The sequence below is a fragment of the Dromaius novaehollandiae genome, chromosome 12 (assembly GCF_036370855.1).
Source record: "Dromaius novaehollandiae isolate bDroNov1 chromosome 12, bDroNov1.hap1, whole genome shotgun sequence".
Taxonomy (NCBI): domain Eukaryota; kingdom Metazoa; phylum Chordata; class Aves; order Casuariiformes; family Dromaiidae; genus Dromaius; species Dromaius novaehollandiae.
Window position 1 is genome coordinate 16,296,374 of NC_088109.1, and position 20,212 is coordinate 16,316,585.

The 20,212-nt window shown below is 36.1% G+C and overlaps 1 protein-coding gene across 6 annotated transcripts in view; it reads right to left on the reverse strand.

Moving 5' to 3' along the window:
- CFAP20DC (CFAP20 domain containing) overlaps positions 1 to 20,212 on the reverse strand; it is a 108,117-nt gene that overhangs the window by 29,308 nt on the left and 58,597 nt on the right. For 5 of the 6 annotated variants that reach the window (XR_010391283.1, XM_064519095.1, XM_064519094.1 and 2 more), the window contains 3 exons: positions 19,182 to 19,595; positions 9,340 to 9,543; positions 3,039 to 3,100 (listed from right to left, as the gene is read on the reverse strand). Coding sequence is in view for 4 of the 6 variants with exons in the window: in XM_064519095.1 (XP_064375165.1) it covers positions 3,039 to 3,100; positions 9,340 to 9,543; positions 19,182 to 19,595 (680 nt within the window). In the remaining 2 variants the exon portion in view is untranslated. Of the gene's footprint in view, positions 1 to 3,038; positions 3,101 to 4,127; positions 4,248 to 9,339; positions 9,544 to 19,181; positions 19,596 to 20,212 lie in introns of all 6 variants that reach the window. The other variant, XR_010391284.1, reaches the window with a different exon arrangement.

The window sequence follows — 20,212 nt, forward strand, 5'->3', positions numbered from 1 at the left end:
AGTCAGGTATGATGCCAACTCAGGATCTGGTGAGGCAATGCTTATAAAGATGAGATCTCAACTTAAAAAAAAATCTCTCTCAAAGATGGAAAATCAGCTTTTATCAGAAAAAAATTTTCTGAAGAGCATCTGTAGAAGTTCAGAAAATCTATATATTTAACTATGCTCAAGTGGTATTTCTCAGAGAGCAGCTCCACATTTTGCAGCCCAGTATGGCTAAAATTCCTCCAGAATCCTTCTTTGCTTTAGCTTTTCCTTTAAAGAAACCTCCAAACCTTCTATGACACATAATAAGTCAGAGGATAAGCCTGCTTAAGTGCTTACTAAGTAGATGCAGGGTACACAGCAGTTTCCAACATCTGCACTGGAGGGAGCAGTACCACAGAAAAGTATAGAAGACAGCACTTCTGAAATTCAGCTGGAACAGCAAGTCTATCTGTGGAAACTGCAGAGCTAAGGCTTGAAACCCTGCACATCTTGGCTCATCTGGCTATATAGCCTCTACAGTCAGCCTATCTCCTTCCATTAACTGGTTCTATGCCTTGCAAAGCAGCATGATGTAGAGGCGATTTGTATGGCAGTAGCAATATTCTGTGGCAGACTTACGACCATTACCCAGCGGAACTAAGAGAAAATGAGTCTTGCTAGGTCTTTTTATTGACTGCACTTCCATTATTTTCACAGGTGCTTTCTGTTCTGGCTTGTTCTTTTATCTTATTATGGACAGAAGTTACATTTTCTGGACAATAGCTGTCACATTGCTCTCTCCATTTCCCAGAAAATAAAAGTACTACACTGAGTACTACACTTTTTTTCCCCCCTAAGTTACTTCAGACCTGCCAAATTCTTTATCACTCTTCACAACAAATTATCTGTTGTTTCAGTAAGTGTATTATCTAATTGTCTGCACTGATCTACAATAGGAAGTATCGATTTTTCAAATATTCCCGTCTGCTTTCCTCTACGTAGCTACCGTAGGCTTTTACAAAGATTTACACATTTTCCAGTTGCCCACGTATTACTAGTTAAAATTGGCTTTAAAGAACAGTTCAAGAACTAAGTTATAGAATTGCTATTAATTCTATCTCCCTTTCACCCAGGTACATACCCTCTGTGAAAAGCAATACCTAGTTTTTCTTTCTAAATGAAATGTAATGATGTGAATCGCAGTATTCGAGTCACATCTTCTCCAGTTTAATATCATGATGCAAACTGACTTCATAATTTTGTCACCTTCTCTATTTACAGCCCAATAATGCTCTTCTGGCAGTTCACAAGGGCTACTGAATTTATGAGGTACTTGCAAGCCAGGTATTTTACGAATACTTTGATTGCCTGCATTTCTCGAAAACGATTTCTACAGAGGTTTAAGTCTACTGTGTGTACTGCATTAAAACAGCATAAGAACTAAGTAGTAATTTATAATATTTTATTTTAAATTTTATTATATGGAAATACAAGTTTTTACTATTGATCATATTAACTTAAGTTGATATGCTGAAATGTTTTATTTTTACAGATAACTGTTTATTCTGCTTTTCAGTACATAAAATGTACTGAGTACCAAATTGTTTTCGCATATGCACAAAAATAATGTAATAAAACCTGACTCAACCAAACTAGGGCAAAAAGAAGACAAACAATGTAGTTGCACTAAAATATTGGCAATTTTAACACCATCGGAATAACAAAATCAGTTATGGAATAGAGTCCTCACCAAAATATGTCAGTCACAAGATACTTGACGTCTTAATCCTTCGATAACCTGCACCAAGGTACAGAGGGTCCTTCTAGACCAACGTGAGCGCTTTGATATACGTGTGAAAGGGAACAGGAATCCAGGACTGCACTTTAACTCCAGTAATATACTGTCTGCACTAAGAAACATAGGGCTGAATGTTGCAGAAACTGCTGCATCTGGGTAAACTTCCACAGCAAGTTTCATAGTGTTCACTTCATAAAATCTAACAAGAAGATAATAAAAGCGTAGAAGGCAACACTGAAACAAGTGACTGAAAACATCTCCATAAGGAAAAATGAATATTATGCTGTACAATCAACTGGCACTACACTATCATAAAACATTTCAGATTGTTGATATCCTAAAAAGAAATCAAGCAAACTCTCTAAATAACTCAGTCATATCTGAAATGCTCTCTCTTCTTAACTCTCCCAACTTGCATACATTGTCTCTGGACAAGCAAAATCCACGTTAATTAGGCCTACTGAAAGTGAAACAAAATATTTTTTTAAATAAGTACACCTCCTGCTCAGACTGTAAAAAAAATTGGCAAAGTGATGTTGGGGTTTTACAGGTACAAGTCAATTCTGAAACAGAGCAATTAATTTTGATTGCCTCAACTTTGATTACTTCTCCCCAGCCACCTTCTCCACCTGCCCCCAAATCTCTAACTTACTTCACATTAGAGTCACAGGGATTTTGTTGCTGATTCCAAATAAAACAGACACAGCTAAAAAAAAAAAACCAGTCAAAATACATTGCAGACAGGATCCCTTCAAACTATCCCTCAGTGTTATAATATAATACTCTCTCCTGCCTGTGCTCTCTATTGAAAAGTCTTGTTTAACTAGGTAACATTAATACAATTTGTAAAGAATGGATTCCTTGACATCGAGAGTCACCTACAGAATTTTAGTTCCAAGCCTTCAAAGCAAAGAGAGAGAGAGAGAGAGAGAGAGAGAGAGAGAGAGAGAGAAACAGGCGAGAGTGTGTGCATGTGTGGCAGCTGAGGAAGACTTCCTGAATCACACACTGAAGCAGGTGTAGGATCAAGGCTTATGTCAGTTACTTTAAATATATAACAATACATTCAAAACATGCATAATTCTGCCCTGCATTCTGGGACAATGCAGACATACTGCAACCTGTAGACAATGAATAAAAAGAGCTATAGTAAAGCTCTCTGAGAGGAGGCTGCAACTGAAAAGAGATTTGAGATGAAATCAAAGAATGTCACATTTAATATCAGAACATTTTAACTGAATTCTTATTGCCTGGGCTATAAATGGAATCTTACCGTGGGTCGGAATGAGAAAGTGGGCTCATTTCTTTCTGATAGTGATGCTCTTGACTGACAGGCTATAAGGAAAAAAAAATAATAGTGAGAAAATAACTCTGCAAATATTCTTTCAGAATGTTTGAAAGTATGTAAGAGATCCTTTTGAGGATACACATTTGCAGCTCTTGATACTAGAATTTTATGGTCTGTCTTCTTATGTGTGAAATTTAAAAAGGATATTCAGATCCTAACTGTGCAAAGGTATAATGTAACAGAAGATCCTCTTCTAGGCAGAAGTACATATGAACTGAGGAGTTGACCATCTGGTCATTCTTCTGTTGTCCAGTATAAAACTGTGGGGATAGAGTCAGGAAAAGAGAGAGGGAAGGGCAGCAAAGTCCTGTCTGATAAAAAAAAAAAAAAAAAATCCTGATTATATGTATATAGCAAGCATGGCGCAGGGACACTTAGTTGGATCTGTGCAGAACCAGCCTCACTTAAGGCTAGCCAAGACTAACCTAGAGCTAATAGGGCTGGCAGGCATGATTCCCCTTTTCAGAAGGACCATTAAGAGAAATCTTAGTGGTCCCAAATGAAGTCAGCCGAAACATGCGTGCTTCTCTATGACACTGCTAATTTGAAACTTGGATTAAGCTGTGCATGGGTAACTGAGAGTGGACTGTATGAATATTCATGCAAAATACAATAATTTTCCACAAAGATTCTTCAAATTCTATCTAACCATATAAGAATATGCCACAAAGGTTTTAAATTACATTATTTGGCTTATTAAAAACAGTTATTTGCAAGAAACACTGATACTCACAAACTGTAAAAATTCAAGAATTCTAAAATTCAGAAATATATTTAGTCTCAGCATATATTCACTGCTTCCAGAGAATAACTCCTACCCATTATCACAAACATCAAAACCAGTTCTAAACATATCACTCAAGCAAACAGAGAAACAAGTGAAAATACAAGCATACACAAAACATTATCTATATGTGCACCATTTAATACAGGAAATGCTAAAAATAGATACTAAGAATTATGAAAGGGATTGGGACTTATACAGAAATCAATATAAAAAATGAGTATATTCACATGCTTTCAGGAAGTGGGGATGGATGTGGTAAAATGTCTGTTCAGGATGAATGACATCCTAGTTACTGCCAAACATGAGTCACTGCCTAGGTGCTGGATGGTGCAGTTCCCAAGTGATGGCTAGTCGAAGACAGAGGACAAGAGAGAAAGTGAGTTAGTCAGTCTATGAACCAGAATATCTGTCTCAATAATTTTTAGTCTCATTTCATAGTAAGGAGTAGTCTGCCTCAGTTTTGCAATTTGATTTGATGTGAATAGATCCCTCCAGGGGTTGGCAAACTGAGCTCTCAGTCGGAATAATTCTGGGTTTAAATATCATTCTTCTTGTCTGTCAGACTTCAAATCTGCCAGACCATTTTTGTGTCATGTGGCTCTTTTTTGTGAATCATCACAATGGAGGCCAGAAGACCTTCCACAAATTAGGTATGAACCTGGAAGCACTCTTTCAAGTACTTTTCAGATCAAAGGCCTATTTGATCAAATTTATACTTAGGAGGAAGATGCTTGTGGAACAAGTAATCTCACTTCTCTGCGAGTACTTCTGACTTGAAAGACGGATGAGAATATTTTGGAGTCCGATGGTGGAGCATTACACCACTGAGAGCTTTCAGGATTCCTCAATGAACAATCTAGGAGAATCTTCATTCTCCCCTCTACTTCTCACTGAGAATCAGGGAACATATGCAAGAAAACATCCTGAATTTCTCTTATATATGATCTCACTCCAAAATGTTTGTGTTATATGCGTGTCATGTAACACAAACCAAAACCTAACACATCACTGAAGTTGTCTGGAACGAGCTAGCCAAGAAGCTGAATGGGTCGATTCTCTGACAGGGGAGGAAGGTCTTACCCGCTCTCTAGAACAGGCACGAGAGCAGAAATATTTTGTAAGCTGTAAAACATTCTTTGGGTAATGTGTAGGGTGTACAACTTCACATGATCCTCCACAGTATATAAAATTTTGTCTTCCACATTATAACTAGTTGTTGCAAAGCTAATGTGGAACTTCATCTAGATCTTAACATGTAAGAAAACATTCAGCTAAGACACAGGCAAATATTTTCTTTTAAAATATGTAGTTCTACATACACATATTACTGATTTGGAACGCTGCCCTGTGCTCCACACGCATTTTATAAAGCCTTACAATTCACCTTCAAAGTAAAATAAAAAAAATTTTTTTTTTTTATATTTATAGCTAATAGCTATGCTGGGTAACGTATAGTACTCAAAGCTGTTTTATTCCTTTTCGGCTATGATCGTTTACAGCAGCTGCTAAACAACTTACATTTCAACAATTTCTCCTGAGAGTATATATTCAGTTCTTGGTAAAATATCATTGGCTATAAAATAGTTTTTAGTATATCACTTTTATAGTTGCTTAAGGACATCTGTTCATCTGTTCTAATGGCAACTTAGCAATAAGATCTATGCGCCTTTCATTCAGAAGGATTTCTGAACCTCATTAGAGTCAGTAATAGGTAAGAATTTTCAGTGAATCTAGAAATCAGACTAAAAATGGTGATGGAAAATTTAAACTCACTAAAATGTGTTTTATATATAAAATATTACTTTGATAAATAAGTTCATTATCTAACACAACTATAACCTGCACTGCCTTACAAAATATCGTATGTATTCCAAAGATGAAACATGCTCAAAAATCTGCCTTCTGGTGGTGCTGTTGCCACAGATTCCACCAAGGGACAGAAAGGTTATATAAAATGAACGAGTATTTAGAATAAAAATACTCCTTACTTATCTTTGAAGGACATAATAGAAAGGAATAGATATTATTGATTTAAATAATCAAAAAGTTATTACCTGGAAATACAAATAAACATGAAAAGTTAATCACGACAGGAATTTCAAACTGTCCTTAATTTTTCAAACTACAATATGAGGATTATTTCTATTTCTTTTCACACACTGTACAGCTAAAATCATTTGCTTAATACGAATGAAAAATGGCTACAGATACACAAAAAAAATTCTGCAGTTTGCAAGAGTGACTGCAGTGGGGATTGATCATTTGCAAATTCACTTGACTCAACTGGAATGTTAGTGATTGTCACTACTGAATATCAGCTGACATAAAATAAATTTCCTTTTATTATACATATATATATATATGTACATGGAATTTATATAAGGAATAATTCTGAGTGAAAACTGGAAGCTGAAAAAATTATGACTTTACTCTTTTTAGGTCTTATAACAGCACTATGCATGGCAGAAGACAAATTCAGGAGGTGCAACTTTTGAATGTGCTTTAATCACTCCAAATATGCTGAAATCTGAGCTCTCAGTTTTGTAGACTAGCTATGTGTACAGTAACACGTTTATTGCACGTCAGACTGCTAAATGTGGGGATTCACAGACAATAGCTGTATGAAATTATTAGAAAGATTTATAGATTTGAAAGCCAGAGGGAAAATTAGATCAACTAGAATGACCACATGTATATCACAGGCCATTAAACTTTAGATCACTGATAAAAACATTGAACATCAGGTCTAGAACTGATAGAATGATGGAGCCCCGCTGAGTACACTCCACTCACAGGTAATTCCCTGCTGACTGCTTTCGATATTTGTCAGTTGGCCAGTTCTAAATTCATTTAAAGTGCGCTTTATTGATATTGTATGCTGCTCATTTTTCAAACAGAAAGTCACATGGTAAACAAATACTTACAACAATCTCAGCATATTACATCTAAGCAGTTACCTTTATCAAAGTTGCAATATTATCAATGAAATGGGATCTGTTAAACAAGACATATTTTATATAAAATTACCTCGGCTATTATTAAATGTTACTATCCTTCGAATCTCTGTCAATTTTTTCACTGTTTTGAAAATGATGTCAGGCTAACAGGCCTACACTAACTCAGTCATTTCAGCTGTCTGTCTGAATATTGGCACAGTATCACTACTCTTAGAGCCTTCTGAAATGTTGTAAGCATATCAAAATATACAAAAATTAATATCAGCACACCAGAAATGTCCTCTACCTACTCTTTTAAGACTTCTGTGTCAAATAATTTGGAGTCTTAATTAAATAATCACCCTCCCTAATAAATCTTTTTATAACCTTCTTAGAGACTAAAGGACTAGAAAATGAATCATCACCCTCCTGTGATTATTCTGCCTTTTCCCAAATATTTGAACAGAATTACAACAAGCAGTGGTAAACACAGCTCCAGACTTCAAAAACTACTATCAGCACTGGCAATAGTGGGTGCTGTGGCAGCTATCTCAGAAAGGAAAACATAAGTGAAAAATAGATATTGGTACAGAAAATTTCTTTGGGTCTCGGCAGAGGTATACTGGTGGAGAAAAGCGTGGCAGCTCAATCGCAGCACTCTGCTGTAGTGGGACTAAGTAGTTAGTCCCTATCTGAGAAAAATTACATTTGCTTTCTAAATTACCTCTTCCACCCTTTCCAAACCAAGGTTCTTGCCATTAAAACCACAATGCCCACCTTGGCAAACGCACAGCAGAAACTTGCACAAGGCTGTACAAGTAAGGCATACCAACGTTTCAGTCCACAGACAGAAATCTGAAAAACTTGTCTCTCTCCAAGCCAAATATGTTTCTTTTTAAAATTGTTTTATGTAGAGAAAGATTGCCACAAAGGAGTATTACGAATAGCTATACCTGTATTAAATTCATTTTAAGTGACTAACTTATTATATCTAAACACTTTAAACTGAAAAGTTTAGTCTGAAATATACAGAAGCTGATCAAAGCAGTGGGATCAAAGAACTGTCTTTGCAATCACATTGTGCTTCACTAAATACTGCAGTCGGTATGACAGTACAGAGCAGTATATTTTATTTTAAAAGTTCATGTTGTTTTAGCCACAAACTTGACACCTCTAAATATTTTTACCAACTTCCTGATAATTAAGGTACTCAAAAGTTAATGAGACTGCTATTCTATTTATTTGAGTCTCATCTGTCCAGTCTTAGAGATTTACTCCATATTGGAGTCTATCAAGTGAATGCTAAGAAAATGCATCGGAAGTATGATGAAATCAACTAAATGCACAATATTGACATATCTTAAGCAGCTAAAACGAACTAATATTTCTCTTATATCCCTCAAAATATTACTCTGTAAACCAAGTTCTTATTAGAACGATTAATCATTTATCAATAAATCTACGCTAATTCTGAACCTCCATTTATTATTATATCACAAAGCTCTAATACTGCATTGATCGTTGATTACAGAAGATTGCTACCACAGGCCTCTATTCTGGGCCCTATAAATCCCTGGAGAAAATCTGCAGCTAACACGTTTTAGAGCACTGAACCTACAGTAATTTATATTGGGGCAACACAGCAGTGTGTTACTCTTCTATGGCTGGACCCGCCTCTGACAGTTGCGTGGCGGTCTCTGCTTAGGCCACATTCATTGTTTATTATTGTTTCAGCTGTAATAAAATAAGAACTATAGTGCTTAGAGAAATGGACTATGAGGTTATTGAGTTTTACAGCAATGCCTGCAAGTACCTTTATATAGTTGCCAAAATGTTATTCTGTGATTTCATACATTCAATACTCTCCAGTGGAGTGCTAACAAATACGCCTCTGCTTCTAATAACAGCACTCTGTCACACAGTACAGCTGTGTGCGGTTGTGCAACACTTCGTACCAGGGCAAATATTGATACAAGGTGGAGAGCACAGAAAGATCACATCCTAAGTGCTCACAACTACTGCAGCCTTTCTCTGCTGCTCTCCTGGTTCAGTCCTTCAAGCAGTTAGCTGTTCAGGAATGAAACTCTATCAATGTAAGAAGCAATTATTTTCCATTGCTTGTACTGCAATGCAGTTCCTGACTGGTATATCTGTCTTTCATTCATTTTGAAGCTATTTTTAAGTACTGTAACACACACGCGTAGGTCGTCACCCACTATTGTGACATGCTGTACAACCTGTAAGACTATTCCAGGTTCTACACTGGGGTACATACAATAGGTTTGCTTGTTTCCACGGTGGTCCTATGGAAGCTGCCAGGAGTGCATGTGTTTTGGTTGTGTGTTTTACTCCACAAGTTCTAAAAAACCACATTTGTTAAGGCTACTTTAAATTTCAAAGGCATTCTCAGAAATTTTACCCCAGACCACTGAACCTCAGAGTTGGCAGGCACTATGTAATCATTCAAAGAATTTCAGAAAAAATACTGTAGGTTTAGACTCACCGGTGGGAAGGAAGAGTTCCAGGTTGCTGTATCATCACTGCTTGTGCTTATGCTAACATTGCAGTCGTCTATCTGTGATGCGCTCAACCCATGTGAGATCCCAGTATCCCCTAATTCTTCGTTTTGCTGTCTTGTCATGCTAGCCAGCATCTGTAGCTCAGATGCACTTAGTTTATTTGACTGGTAGTTTTTCCAGTCATACTCCTGTGAAATAGAATGGAAAAGTTAACAATACAGACAGGATCATGGAATAGAATATATGAAAAAAACAGATCCCTTGGGGAATCCTTTGGAGAATCTTCAAGAAGCTACATTACTAAAAGAGAAACAAAATATTTACTAGAAAAGATTAGTTAACAGACTTCTGTTTAGCTATGAAGATCAAGCATATATATAAACTTCACAGGAAGGCAGCAAAATACAAACACTGTTATGGACTGCAGAGCAGTTTGCATCCAGGATGTTTAGTCCAGTTGCCGTTCTACTGAAATTAAAAACAGAAGATAGAAACAAGCTTCCAAAAGTATGAAAATCTATCAGCTACAATTGCTTAAATATCAAATGCAAATCTTGAAATAAACACAATCACACAGTTATCATGGTATCATAAACACTGCCAACATAAAGTTTAGTTATTTGTCAAGCACAGCATAGAATTTCTCTGTAAAGCTACATATGTCAACCCCAAATTTTATAAGTTATTTCAGTAACTTACTAGTGTAAAGATTTGAAAACAAATGCCTCTATATTTTCATTTTGCTTCGTACTTACTAGTTGAATTCTTAACATAACTCTGTTATCTCAAATTTGATCCAGAGGCCAAAGGCTAAAAAAATTCTTAACTATTTTGCAGTTTGTCCTTATGCCTCACACAAAGTTTCATGACAGGAATGTTTAAGCGGGTCCAATTTGCTATGGCATCATCTCTGTTTAGATAGTTCCTTTCTTAGGAAAAATTTTATTTTTGATAAAGAGTGCACACAGGAGCAAATCTAATCCTTGAGCCCTTTAGTTTCATTTGAAGTCAAGCTGCTGTTGTAGGTTGTGAAAGGAAGTACAAAGCATTTCTGCTTGACAAGCAAACCCAAAGTAGCAACTAGGATTTTAGACGATTCATATTCCCAGACTATTGCTGATGGGCTCCCAAACACGCCGAGGGAGGGTGCTTTCATGCTAGTGAACAGAACGGGGCTGTCCTCCTGTGATGAAATCCTACTGATAAGGGAGCTGTGCTGGCAGCAGGGATTTGTAATCCCCCAAGCTGTTCTGCTGCGGGCGGACAGTGGGCACCTGAAAACCGCAGCTATGTAAGCACATCAGCGGTGTTACTGATGTGGACATTGCTAGCTTTTCCTGCTACAAAATCCAGTAATCTTTCAGTGGGTCTCCTGGGGGGACAAAAGTCACCTTCCTGTCTGTGAGCTATTACTAGAGGCTTCCCCACTTTGTCCTTATGTATATAAATACATTTTAAGTTCTATACGTGGATTACAGTAATGAATTGGCCACATCCAAAATACAGGATAATCTGAATTGCAGCATCATTTTTAGCAAGAGAACTATTACAGCAACTTTCAATATCTTCAGGCTATCACCTCACAGAAACATGACACTCACCTTTAAAAGCACTCATGAATATATGAGTTATTCTATATAAGTTCACTTACTCTGCTCTGCCAAAGAAAGAAATATACATGCCACAAAAGACATTATATACTGAACACTATTTCCATATTTTAAGGAAATCATGCAAAAAGATAAATAGATATCCTAGATTTGCATCTGTATCACTTAGAACTTCACAGACAAAGTACTCACTTTCACTAGAAAGATTACACGACATCACTGCTCAAACAAGAACTTATTTTGCAGTTACAAATAGTGCATCTTTCTGTTTTAGGCAATTCCATATACCTTAATGAAACTGTATTTTCTAGGAATCAGAAAAGCATTATTGTCTCTCTGATCCCCTTTCTTACTAGCCTCTTTTGTCCTCAGGATCAGAGCAAAGCCAGGTAATGAAGGATTATAAGGAAATGAAGGATTATAAGGATAGTACATTACTTATTTCCCCTCCAGAAGAGAAACTGGGGATATGCTCATGCATTCCTTCACAGTCCTGTTTTGCAAGTATAGGATGTGCAATACATTGCAGAGTGGAAGAGAACTTTGAATCAAGAACAGATGGAGAAACCCTTTTTAATAATACATGTAACAGCATCATGCAGCGAACAGAACCTTGAGTACAGCTCAAGCTCTAGAATATTTAACTAGTATTTGCAAAAATATTTTGAGAATGAAAACATGTAGCATATTTTTGTTTCTTCACGGTTGCCATAAAAGAAACCAACAGTTATTATCTGAATAGTACGTAGGACAATACTTGCTATTTTAATTCTAGGTAAGAAATTAAGTACCAGTCAGTAAAAATTGCTGAAAAAAAGTTTTTGGGAGTTACCACTCTATCATTTATTTTTGACATTTCATGTATCTCATTCTGACTCCTATGGTAATAGATATTTCACCAAAAGCCAGCTACAGCAAATAACCAATCAAAAAGAAAATTAGCATTGAAACAACAAAGTAAACCATCTTTGATGGGAAGCCTGCCTGCAAATTGACAATCAGCAGGTAAATATATCACGTAAAACTAGATTTATGACTGAAGGACTCTCACATTGGTAATCTGCATGTGCAAATACGCAGATCTTTGTGAAAAAGACAATTCTAAAGCCCATTGCAAACATTTTCAAATTTTTACTGTATGTCTCAAATTCTTAGTCAAATGTCATTTCAAAAGCCATTTACAGATTTTCCTACAGAATCACCTCAAGCACTGGCAGACTGTTTTTTTAGCACAGATAAATATTGCCATTTTGTACATAGCATCAGAGCATGCCAGCCCGTGCAATGTGTGAGCACACACATGTGCGCGACTACTGCTATCTGGCTGCATGCCTGGTTTGCGTGCACGTCCTGGAATTGCTTTGTTGAGCCCACCGTGGAAATGAATTATGGTGAATTTAAATTATGTTCCCATTTTCGGAATACTGAAAGGTCTTGAAACACTACAGCCAGGAACAGATTCCTCTGAAATCTATGCAAAATTAGATATAGCTACTTTCCTGAAGGGCGATTACCTTGGTTTCATCGTATTGCAAAGAGTTTAAATAAATTTCTGTTATATTTCAGTGACGAATTAGATAAATTGTACTAGCTGAGATAATGAAATCATCACCGTGTAAAGCAGTATTACCTAGATATGTTTTGATACAATAATTTTTATACAAAGCATTAATCCCAATGCATCTTTTTGGCATCTGCTACTATAATTAGCACAGGTGCCACCCCTTTTTAACCTCTAGCTTTCGAGGTCCAAGCTTTATTCCTGAATTGTGTGATTGTTACTATCATATTTTATTCCTAAAATAGCACATATTTTCTCTAAACTTGTACTGAATTTAAGTTATTAGTTCAATTATTATTAGTTCACTTTATATCAAGCCTGCTATGTTACATCTGGAAAGTCTGCTTTTTCTTTGATGTATCAGTGTTCCATCAGATCTACCACTGTTTTAACCTTTATTGATCTTACTGAAGTTGTTGATTTCCTTTGGATTTTCCTATGTAGGAGCCCTCTGCATTTCATTTATTTGATCAGTACAAGAGAAGCTTCTTTCTTATTCATATACAAACCAATTGGCATGAAGAAACTCAAAGGACAGCATGAATAAAAGCATTAAGAATTGAAAGAACATTTTTCTCATTATCTTGAGGCAAAACATTCCCAGTCCTGTTTGTATTTTCTTTTACCTCTACGAAGAAAGATGCATAGATGTTGGAATTTTTACAAAACAACTGAAAACATCCTTTTGTTTTTTTCCTTTAGCTTATTTTGAACTGTCATTCTGTTTTCATCTCTTATAATCCTCCCATTCTTCAAAAGAAATACCATGTTCAGAAAGGAGGAGTCATGACAGTTTTCTGTCCTTAACTGCCTCTGCAATAAATTCCTTCTAATAAAGGAGAAATGGGACTAAATATTCTGTAGCTTCAGATGACTACTAAAAAAAAATAAAGCCTCTTCACAAATTTTAAATTGTTTTAGCTGATTTTCAAAGAGAGAATTTGAAAACTGAATTTGAGATTAAGTTCACTTTGTAATTTAGGAGAAACATTTGATATAAAAAGTAATTTTGCAATACTTGTAAATTTGTCTAAAATGAATATTTCATTTAGTAATTAAAAGCTTATCTTGTCTTTCTGCTTATCCTCCCCTTATGATAAAAAAGAGCTTTTTTCTATTAAACTTAAAACTTTTGCTAGATTGACAAAACCTGTTGTTTAAATGATTTTTTCATACATAATGACATTTGCATTCTTCTAGGTTCAAATGATTCATTCAGAATTGTTTGAATGTAGTTATACGTGCAGAAAAGTTTAATTACCAGCTATCTACATGGTTGCAGTATTACCCAGAGGGTTGTACTTCTTTCTTAATTAAAAATATTTGAACTTAATAATAGAGAACTCTATTAAAACATGAATAAAACATTGCAAGCAACCAGGTTCTTAAAGTGTATTAAGCAGTTAGCAAATCGATTGCAGTAAGAGCTGGTTAAGCACTTTTTTTTGTTGTTTTACTAGGCCCCCATATGAGCAGATTAGAAGAGACTACTTCTCTGTAAACTCTCACTCTAATATCCTTTCAGACAAAACTATCCTCTTGTACATAATTCTTAAAACAATGAAGAGTGTTTCAAAACGGACATAAAATTTACATGCCTACGGCAAACAAAAAAACTCCAGTGCTGTCTCACTATAGTTAACAATATTGTATGTCAGAACTTCTTTTCTTAAAACTTGAGGGAACCTAGAATATTGATTTCTTCCTGCAGAACTGCTCGGAAATATATCTACTGTATTCAATAGATACCAAAAAAGTAAAATATTCCTTGTTTTAGATATGTATGTGGTCATAAAAAAGCCATATTCAAATTTGATCATATGCATTTTAAAAGTATTGCAAATAATTTTAATACATATGTTCGACTTCATTCTGTAAGAGCTAGTTGGACATGCTTTCTAATGACACAAAAAACCACTGCTTAAAAGTGGTCAGTGGCACTCAGATTTGGCTTCAAATCTGCAGTGCAGCCTATTTTGAAAAGAAGTATCGAAGAACTCCAAGGGAAGGCTTACGGATGGGAAAATTTTATTAGCTGATCAAATCAAATATGAGAGCTAAATCTGCCAGATACTTTTGTCTTATATTTTGTAGCAATAAAAACAAAGTCTGTCATTCACACAGTTTCTTCAATACGTTCATAATAGGCCTTGTTTTTGCTAAAAACTTGCAATCAACAAATTACACATGCAATACATTTACACCACCAAGTAACTGCAGTATGGTGATAGCCCTACTGTCTAAATTAGTAATCAAACATTTAGGAGCAGAGGAAAATGACAGCTCTTCTCCTTCATGCTTGAAGGAAAAAAACACGACAAAAATTAAAATATAGTTATCTTTTCATGGCACTTTAAAAAAGTCTGTCTGTCAGGAAAGAAAAAGATAAGTTAACTGAGGAAAGCTTTGGAATCCATTTGTCCCAAAGACATTACGTTTAGTACCTGGTGGTCCCACACAATTTTCTCTTATTTTTACATTCTTACTTTTGGCATCAATAGGTAAAGGAGAAAGAAAGAAGAACTATTAAACCTCCCTACTAGTTTTCTGCTCCTATTACAACCACCCTATTTTTTCATCAGTATGTTTTTTTCGTCCAGTATCTTGCATATCGTACTTCAAAATGTGTGTATGCTGATTATGAAGATTTACAATTTTTGTTTCACTACAGCAGTTCTACACACAATAAGGATCATTTAGTTATGAGCCAAGAACTGCTATGAGCCAAGAAAAAGAACTATTTAGCTATTCTCTCTCTTTCTTGCCTTTTTTTAGGGGATCCACATTCTTTGCTCTAACAGACAATTTATTGGTGCACTTGCACCATCCAGTGAGGGATGCCTCATTGCCTTACAGTCAAAAAACTTGAGCCTGAAACACATCAGACCTGCCAAATAACAGATATCAAAAAATGAAAGCTTGAGAAAAGACAAGAAAAGAACTGAAATGATACAATAAGAATAAGGCATCTCGTGGAGAAAAAATCTGCAGTTTTCAGAGAAGACATTATAAAATATCATCTCAAATGGCTTCAGCAAACTTGAGCACAATACATGGCAAACCACACCAAACTGTTGGCGTTACAGTGTCAAGGGGTAACTGCTCACACATAGCTGGAATATAACTAAACAGCCCGTCACTTCACTGCAGCTTGCATTAGACCAGCCGTTTTTCCTATAAGTATTAGCACAAATAGATGTCCTTGTAAGAGCTATACCTGCTGCTGACAGACACTGTGCACTTCCTAAGCTCTAGGAGAAACTGCAGAGCAACAGGGAGACCAGCTGGCATAAATGAGCCCTGTGCGAGTGTGCCATACATGCAGACTGCATGGGCAATCAGTAGCTGTAAAGGAAACAGGGCAATAACAAAGATGGCTTGTTATCAGGCTTGATAGGACTGAAGCCAAAGTAATAAGGTACTTTGGTTCCTAAGTATGACAAAAGAGGACTTTCTAATGCAAAACTAATTGCAAACCATGTGGGTAGTCTACATTTAGTTACATTCTAAAGGATAAAGAGAAGTTGATCACTGCTTCAAACACTCATAACATCTTTCACGAAAGCAATCAACATTCCATTTTGTTATGGACAAATAGATTATAGTTATGATTACTAATAAACATACTTGAATTTTAAGTGGAACAATTTCCCAAAGCTGAAAATAATCAGGAAACAAGGGAGGAATACATTTCATCATAAAAATGTGAGTAGTTACTGGCATCCAGAAAGTCTAATCCCACAACTATGAAAAAAAAAAGAGTCCTACAGATAAAATTAAGAGGGGAAGTGAATGTAAAACTTAAAACAGACAATTTTATTATATGTATGTTGACAGACAGATAAACGTATCTTAGAACCACTTAGAACCGTAACATATCTTAGAAACAGAGACTCAGAATGTTAGTACTGACTGGGGAATATAAAGTATTCTCATACCACTAAAAAAAACAGAAACAAGTATCTTCTAAATCCAAAAAGCACATGCATTGCATAGTTCCACATTTTCTACATCACAAGTGGCAATTCTAATGTCTTTTCTTGAAAATAAATTTATAGAACATATGCTATTTGTAGGACTTTCTCTGCTTTTGTTATTCTTGTTCTTTATATTCTCTTTAAGGTTATCAGCCATTGTTTTTTTCACTGATGTCTTTGACTTCTATTGCTAATATTCTCCACTTCCTAAATGGTGATTAGTACTCTATTAACTCCAGCAATATCACCCTGCAGGACAGCAAGTATACTCGGTGCTTGGATGGCCACTCCTATCCTGAAGTTTACAAACTCACCATAAGGTCTCAGCACCACTTCATATTTCCACTTATGTTACTGTATTTCATTCCCCTTGTTTTACCCTGCTCCCCTTCCTTCCCAAAGGAAACTTGTGTCCACACCCTTCATGAAAAGATAGTCTGTTTTTATCAGAAAAAGAGCAAGCCCTTTGCAAAATCCACTCAGCTACTCGTAGACTATTGGAAGAGATTTCAAGGAGAACCCTCAATCAAGAGGCTGATTCACAGTCTGACTAACTGGATTACAAGATACCTTAAAACAATCCCCTCACTAATACTAAAGAGACCGTTTCACAAAAAACACTGAAGTATCAGTGGCATGGCAATAAGCAGGTTTCCCTACCATAGATATTGAGAAGAGCTGAACATGTGCTTTCCTAGACACTAATCTGATGCCCAGTCTGGATTGCTCTTCCTAGTGTTCAAGGCCCAGTTTTCTACATCCACAAGTAGCAGCAGTGTGGTCCACTCTCAGCAGCCAGAGCAGCCAAAAGTAGGCATTACCATCATGGTCTTCATAAGGTGATCCTGCCACAGCAGCAGCAGCCTTGTCCCACGGAAGTAGTCACTCCTGCTTCCCCTTCCATGGATGCGGTCAAATCAGATAAATAAAATTAACTTTATCAACAAGAACAGAATCACCATGGACTAAAATTCCAACAATTGAACAACAGCAAAATCCCCTTATTAGAACGGTGACTGCAGTATCCTAAAGATCAGACAAGCTGCAAGGACAAAAAACACAATAATGATGGGAGACTTCAATTTCCTACATGTAAACTAGGAGAATGCCATGCTGCAGCCTATTACCATAATTAATTTTTTCCAAAGCATAAATAACTACTTTATAGAGCCACAGAAAGAGAAGCACTTATTCTTTTGGTTCCCAGCAGTGTGCAGTACCTGGTTCAAGATACTACAATCAGAAAAAAAGCACTCTGCTTTAGTGACCATGATTCAACAGCCTTGGGAAAAAAAGGCAATTAAAAAAAAAGTCACAAACAAGCAAAACTGGGAGTAAATACAATAGAACTCCTTGACCTGCAGAAGAGGCACTTGAAGGGGAATATGATATACAGCTATAAAATAGTAAGTAGCACCGGTAAGAAAAAAAAAAATTATTATTCATTGTTTCCTATAACAAACACAAGAATGAGATGATGTGTTCAAAGCATAAAAGGAGACAGATATTCTTTCCCACAAGCAGCAGTTAAAACTGTGAAACTAACTGCCACAAGATGAAGGCTATATGGATACAGCAAGCAACTATACAAATACACAGGGAAAAAAAAATCACCAACAGTTACTCAACACAAAACCAACACCTTTCATTGAAGAAGGTGCTAAGCTGTACTGCTGGTAGGAAGCTGGCAGAACAGTGCTGGTAGGGTATCACTGGATGCCTGCTCTGTCCTTGCACTTTTCTCTAGCCCTCTACGACTGACCACTGCTGAGCCGGACGCTGACTCTCATACAGTATTAGCCGAAGTCTGAAGAACAATCTCTGAAGTCTTGGGAACAAATTTGGCTTGTTCCACTCAGTTGCTCAGGATGAAATCTAATCCACTCGTAACACATTTAGTAAAGAGATCAGATGTTAAAAGATACAGATATGCAGTAATTCTAAGCACAAAAGAATTCCATAACTGAAATGTGGAACAGTAACATACTTCATTTGCTATTTACAGAATACACTTGATTATTAAGATCTAATTCCTGATTCAAAGCACAGCATTTAACACAAGCTTAGAAACAAAAATTAACTAATAAGAAATCTGTAAGAACATAATTAGCATCAGACTAATTTGTTCTTAGAAGTACTCTGTTTCCATAAAGGTAGCACAGGAAGAAAAAAGCCAGGGATAAAACAACACTGGTGACTGTAACAGTTCCTAGAGTAGCCTGGCAATTCAGCCAATGTCACAACCTTATTGCTAGCCTTCAGTCATATAATTTATTATTTTTCAGGACTGCAGCAGACAGACTATGAAGTACATAGACTAATGATTTTTCTATGGTCCCTCTTTAATAGTTATTGAAAGTCTGTCAATTTTCATCTGTAGCCTTTCAGCCCAAAACTACATATGCATTTCCAACTCACATATTTCTCAAATGCGAGTTGCTCGATAACACCTACATTTATCTATGCACCTCTGTGATTTCTTTTTTTATCTAAAGTACTACTTTATGTGCAACAAAAAGCTATGAAACCAAACTTTCAGGAGACTGAGCTTGGTAAATACTGTTATGATAAATGTGGAATGTATCTCTATTATTTCTGACTTCTTGCAAATGGGTTATTTAATATAGCTCCTCTATTTATACAATCAAATCATTTAATTTCAAAGTAAAATCACTTACACAAGCCTCCGTTGTCATACACGAATTTTCTCTTGAGATTTTCTTCATAGACTTTCTATTGACTGATGTTTTTAATTGACCAAACACTCCTTCAGATCTTTCAGGTTTTTCAGATGCATTTGGAATTACTCTAAAGAACTCTGATTTACTTCCAGTAGGAGAAAGACAAGGGGTAGGCATTAAGCTTCTCTGAGAGGTAGCAGAATCTGTTTTTTTCATAGCAGAACACTGTGGTTTTGACAACATGGTTTCCTTGAGGTTGTGTTTGCTGTCTCCCTTATTCTTCCAGTATTCATTTCTCCATGGCATTCTCTTTAATGGGATCTCTTTAAAAACTGCTGAATCAGATGTTCCTTGCCTGCTGTGGCTGGTCTCAAGGTATTCAGTACCCTGGATGAATTCACTGTTGTCACCCTAAATTTAGGAAACAAAGCAACAACAATTTCCTCTCATCATCACACAATACTGTTTTATATAAAACACTTAACCTTAAGGTTTCAAAATGGCTCTTTAATTTCTACAGCTTCATTCTAAATCTGCAAAGATTCTGAGAACCATCTGCTCTTCCTGGCAACAAACCCGAGTATACCATAAAAATATTTCTACTACTTCAGTAAGGAACCAGAGGGAGGGAGAGGAGAAGTGATTGCACATTTCAAAACACAGGCCCACATTCTTGTCCCAGTTTAGAATGCTGGAAATCTCTCTAACCTGTGATGATAAATGATGATAAACATCATTTAAATAAAATTTATAACAACTGCACAACAAAAAGGAAAAAGTCCATGACAGTGGTGTCTTTCTACTGAATTACTAGTATTCCATACTTTCCCATAGCATCTTGAACTCAAACATGAAGAAAATTCCTGTTGAGACCACTTTACACACCTCTGGATGTTACTGGAATATCATTTCAGAATTTTGGAAATTATTTTATTAGCTTTATATTTATGCTCCTAATTATGTCTTTACAAAACATCCCATGAATCAAGTTCCTTATGCTCACTTATAATTCATCTCAACATCAAACA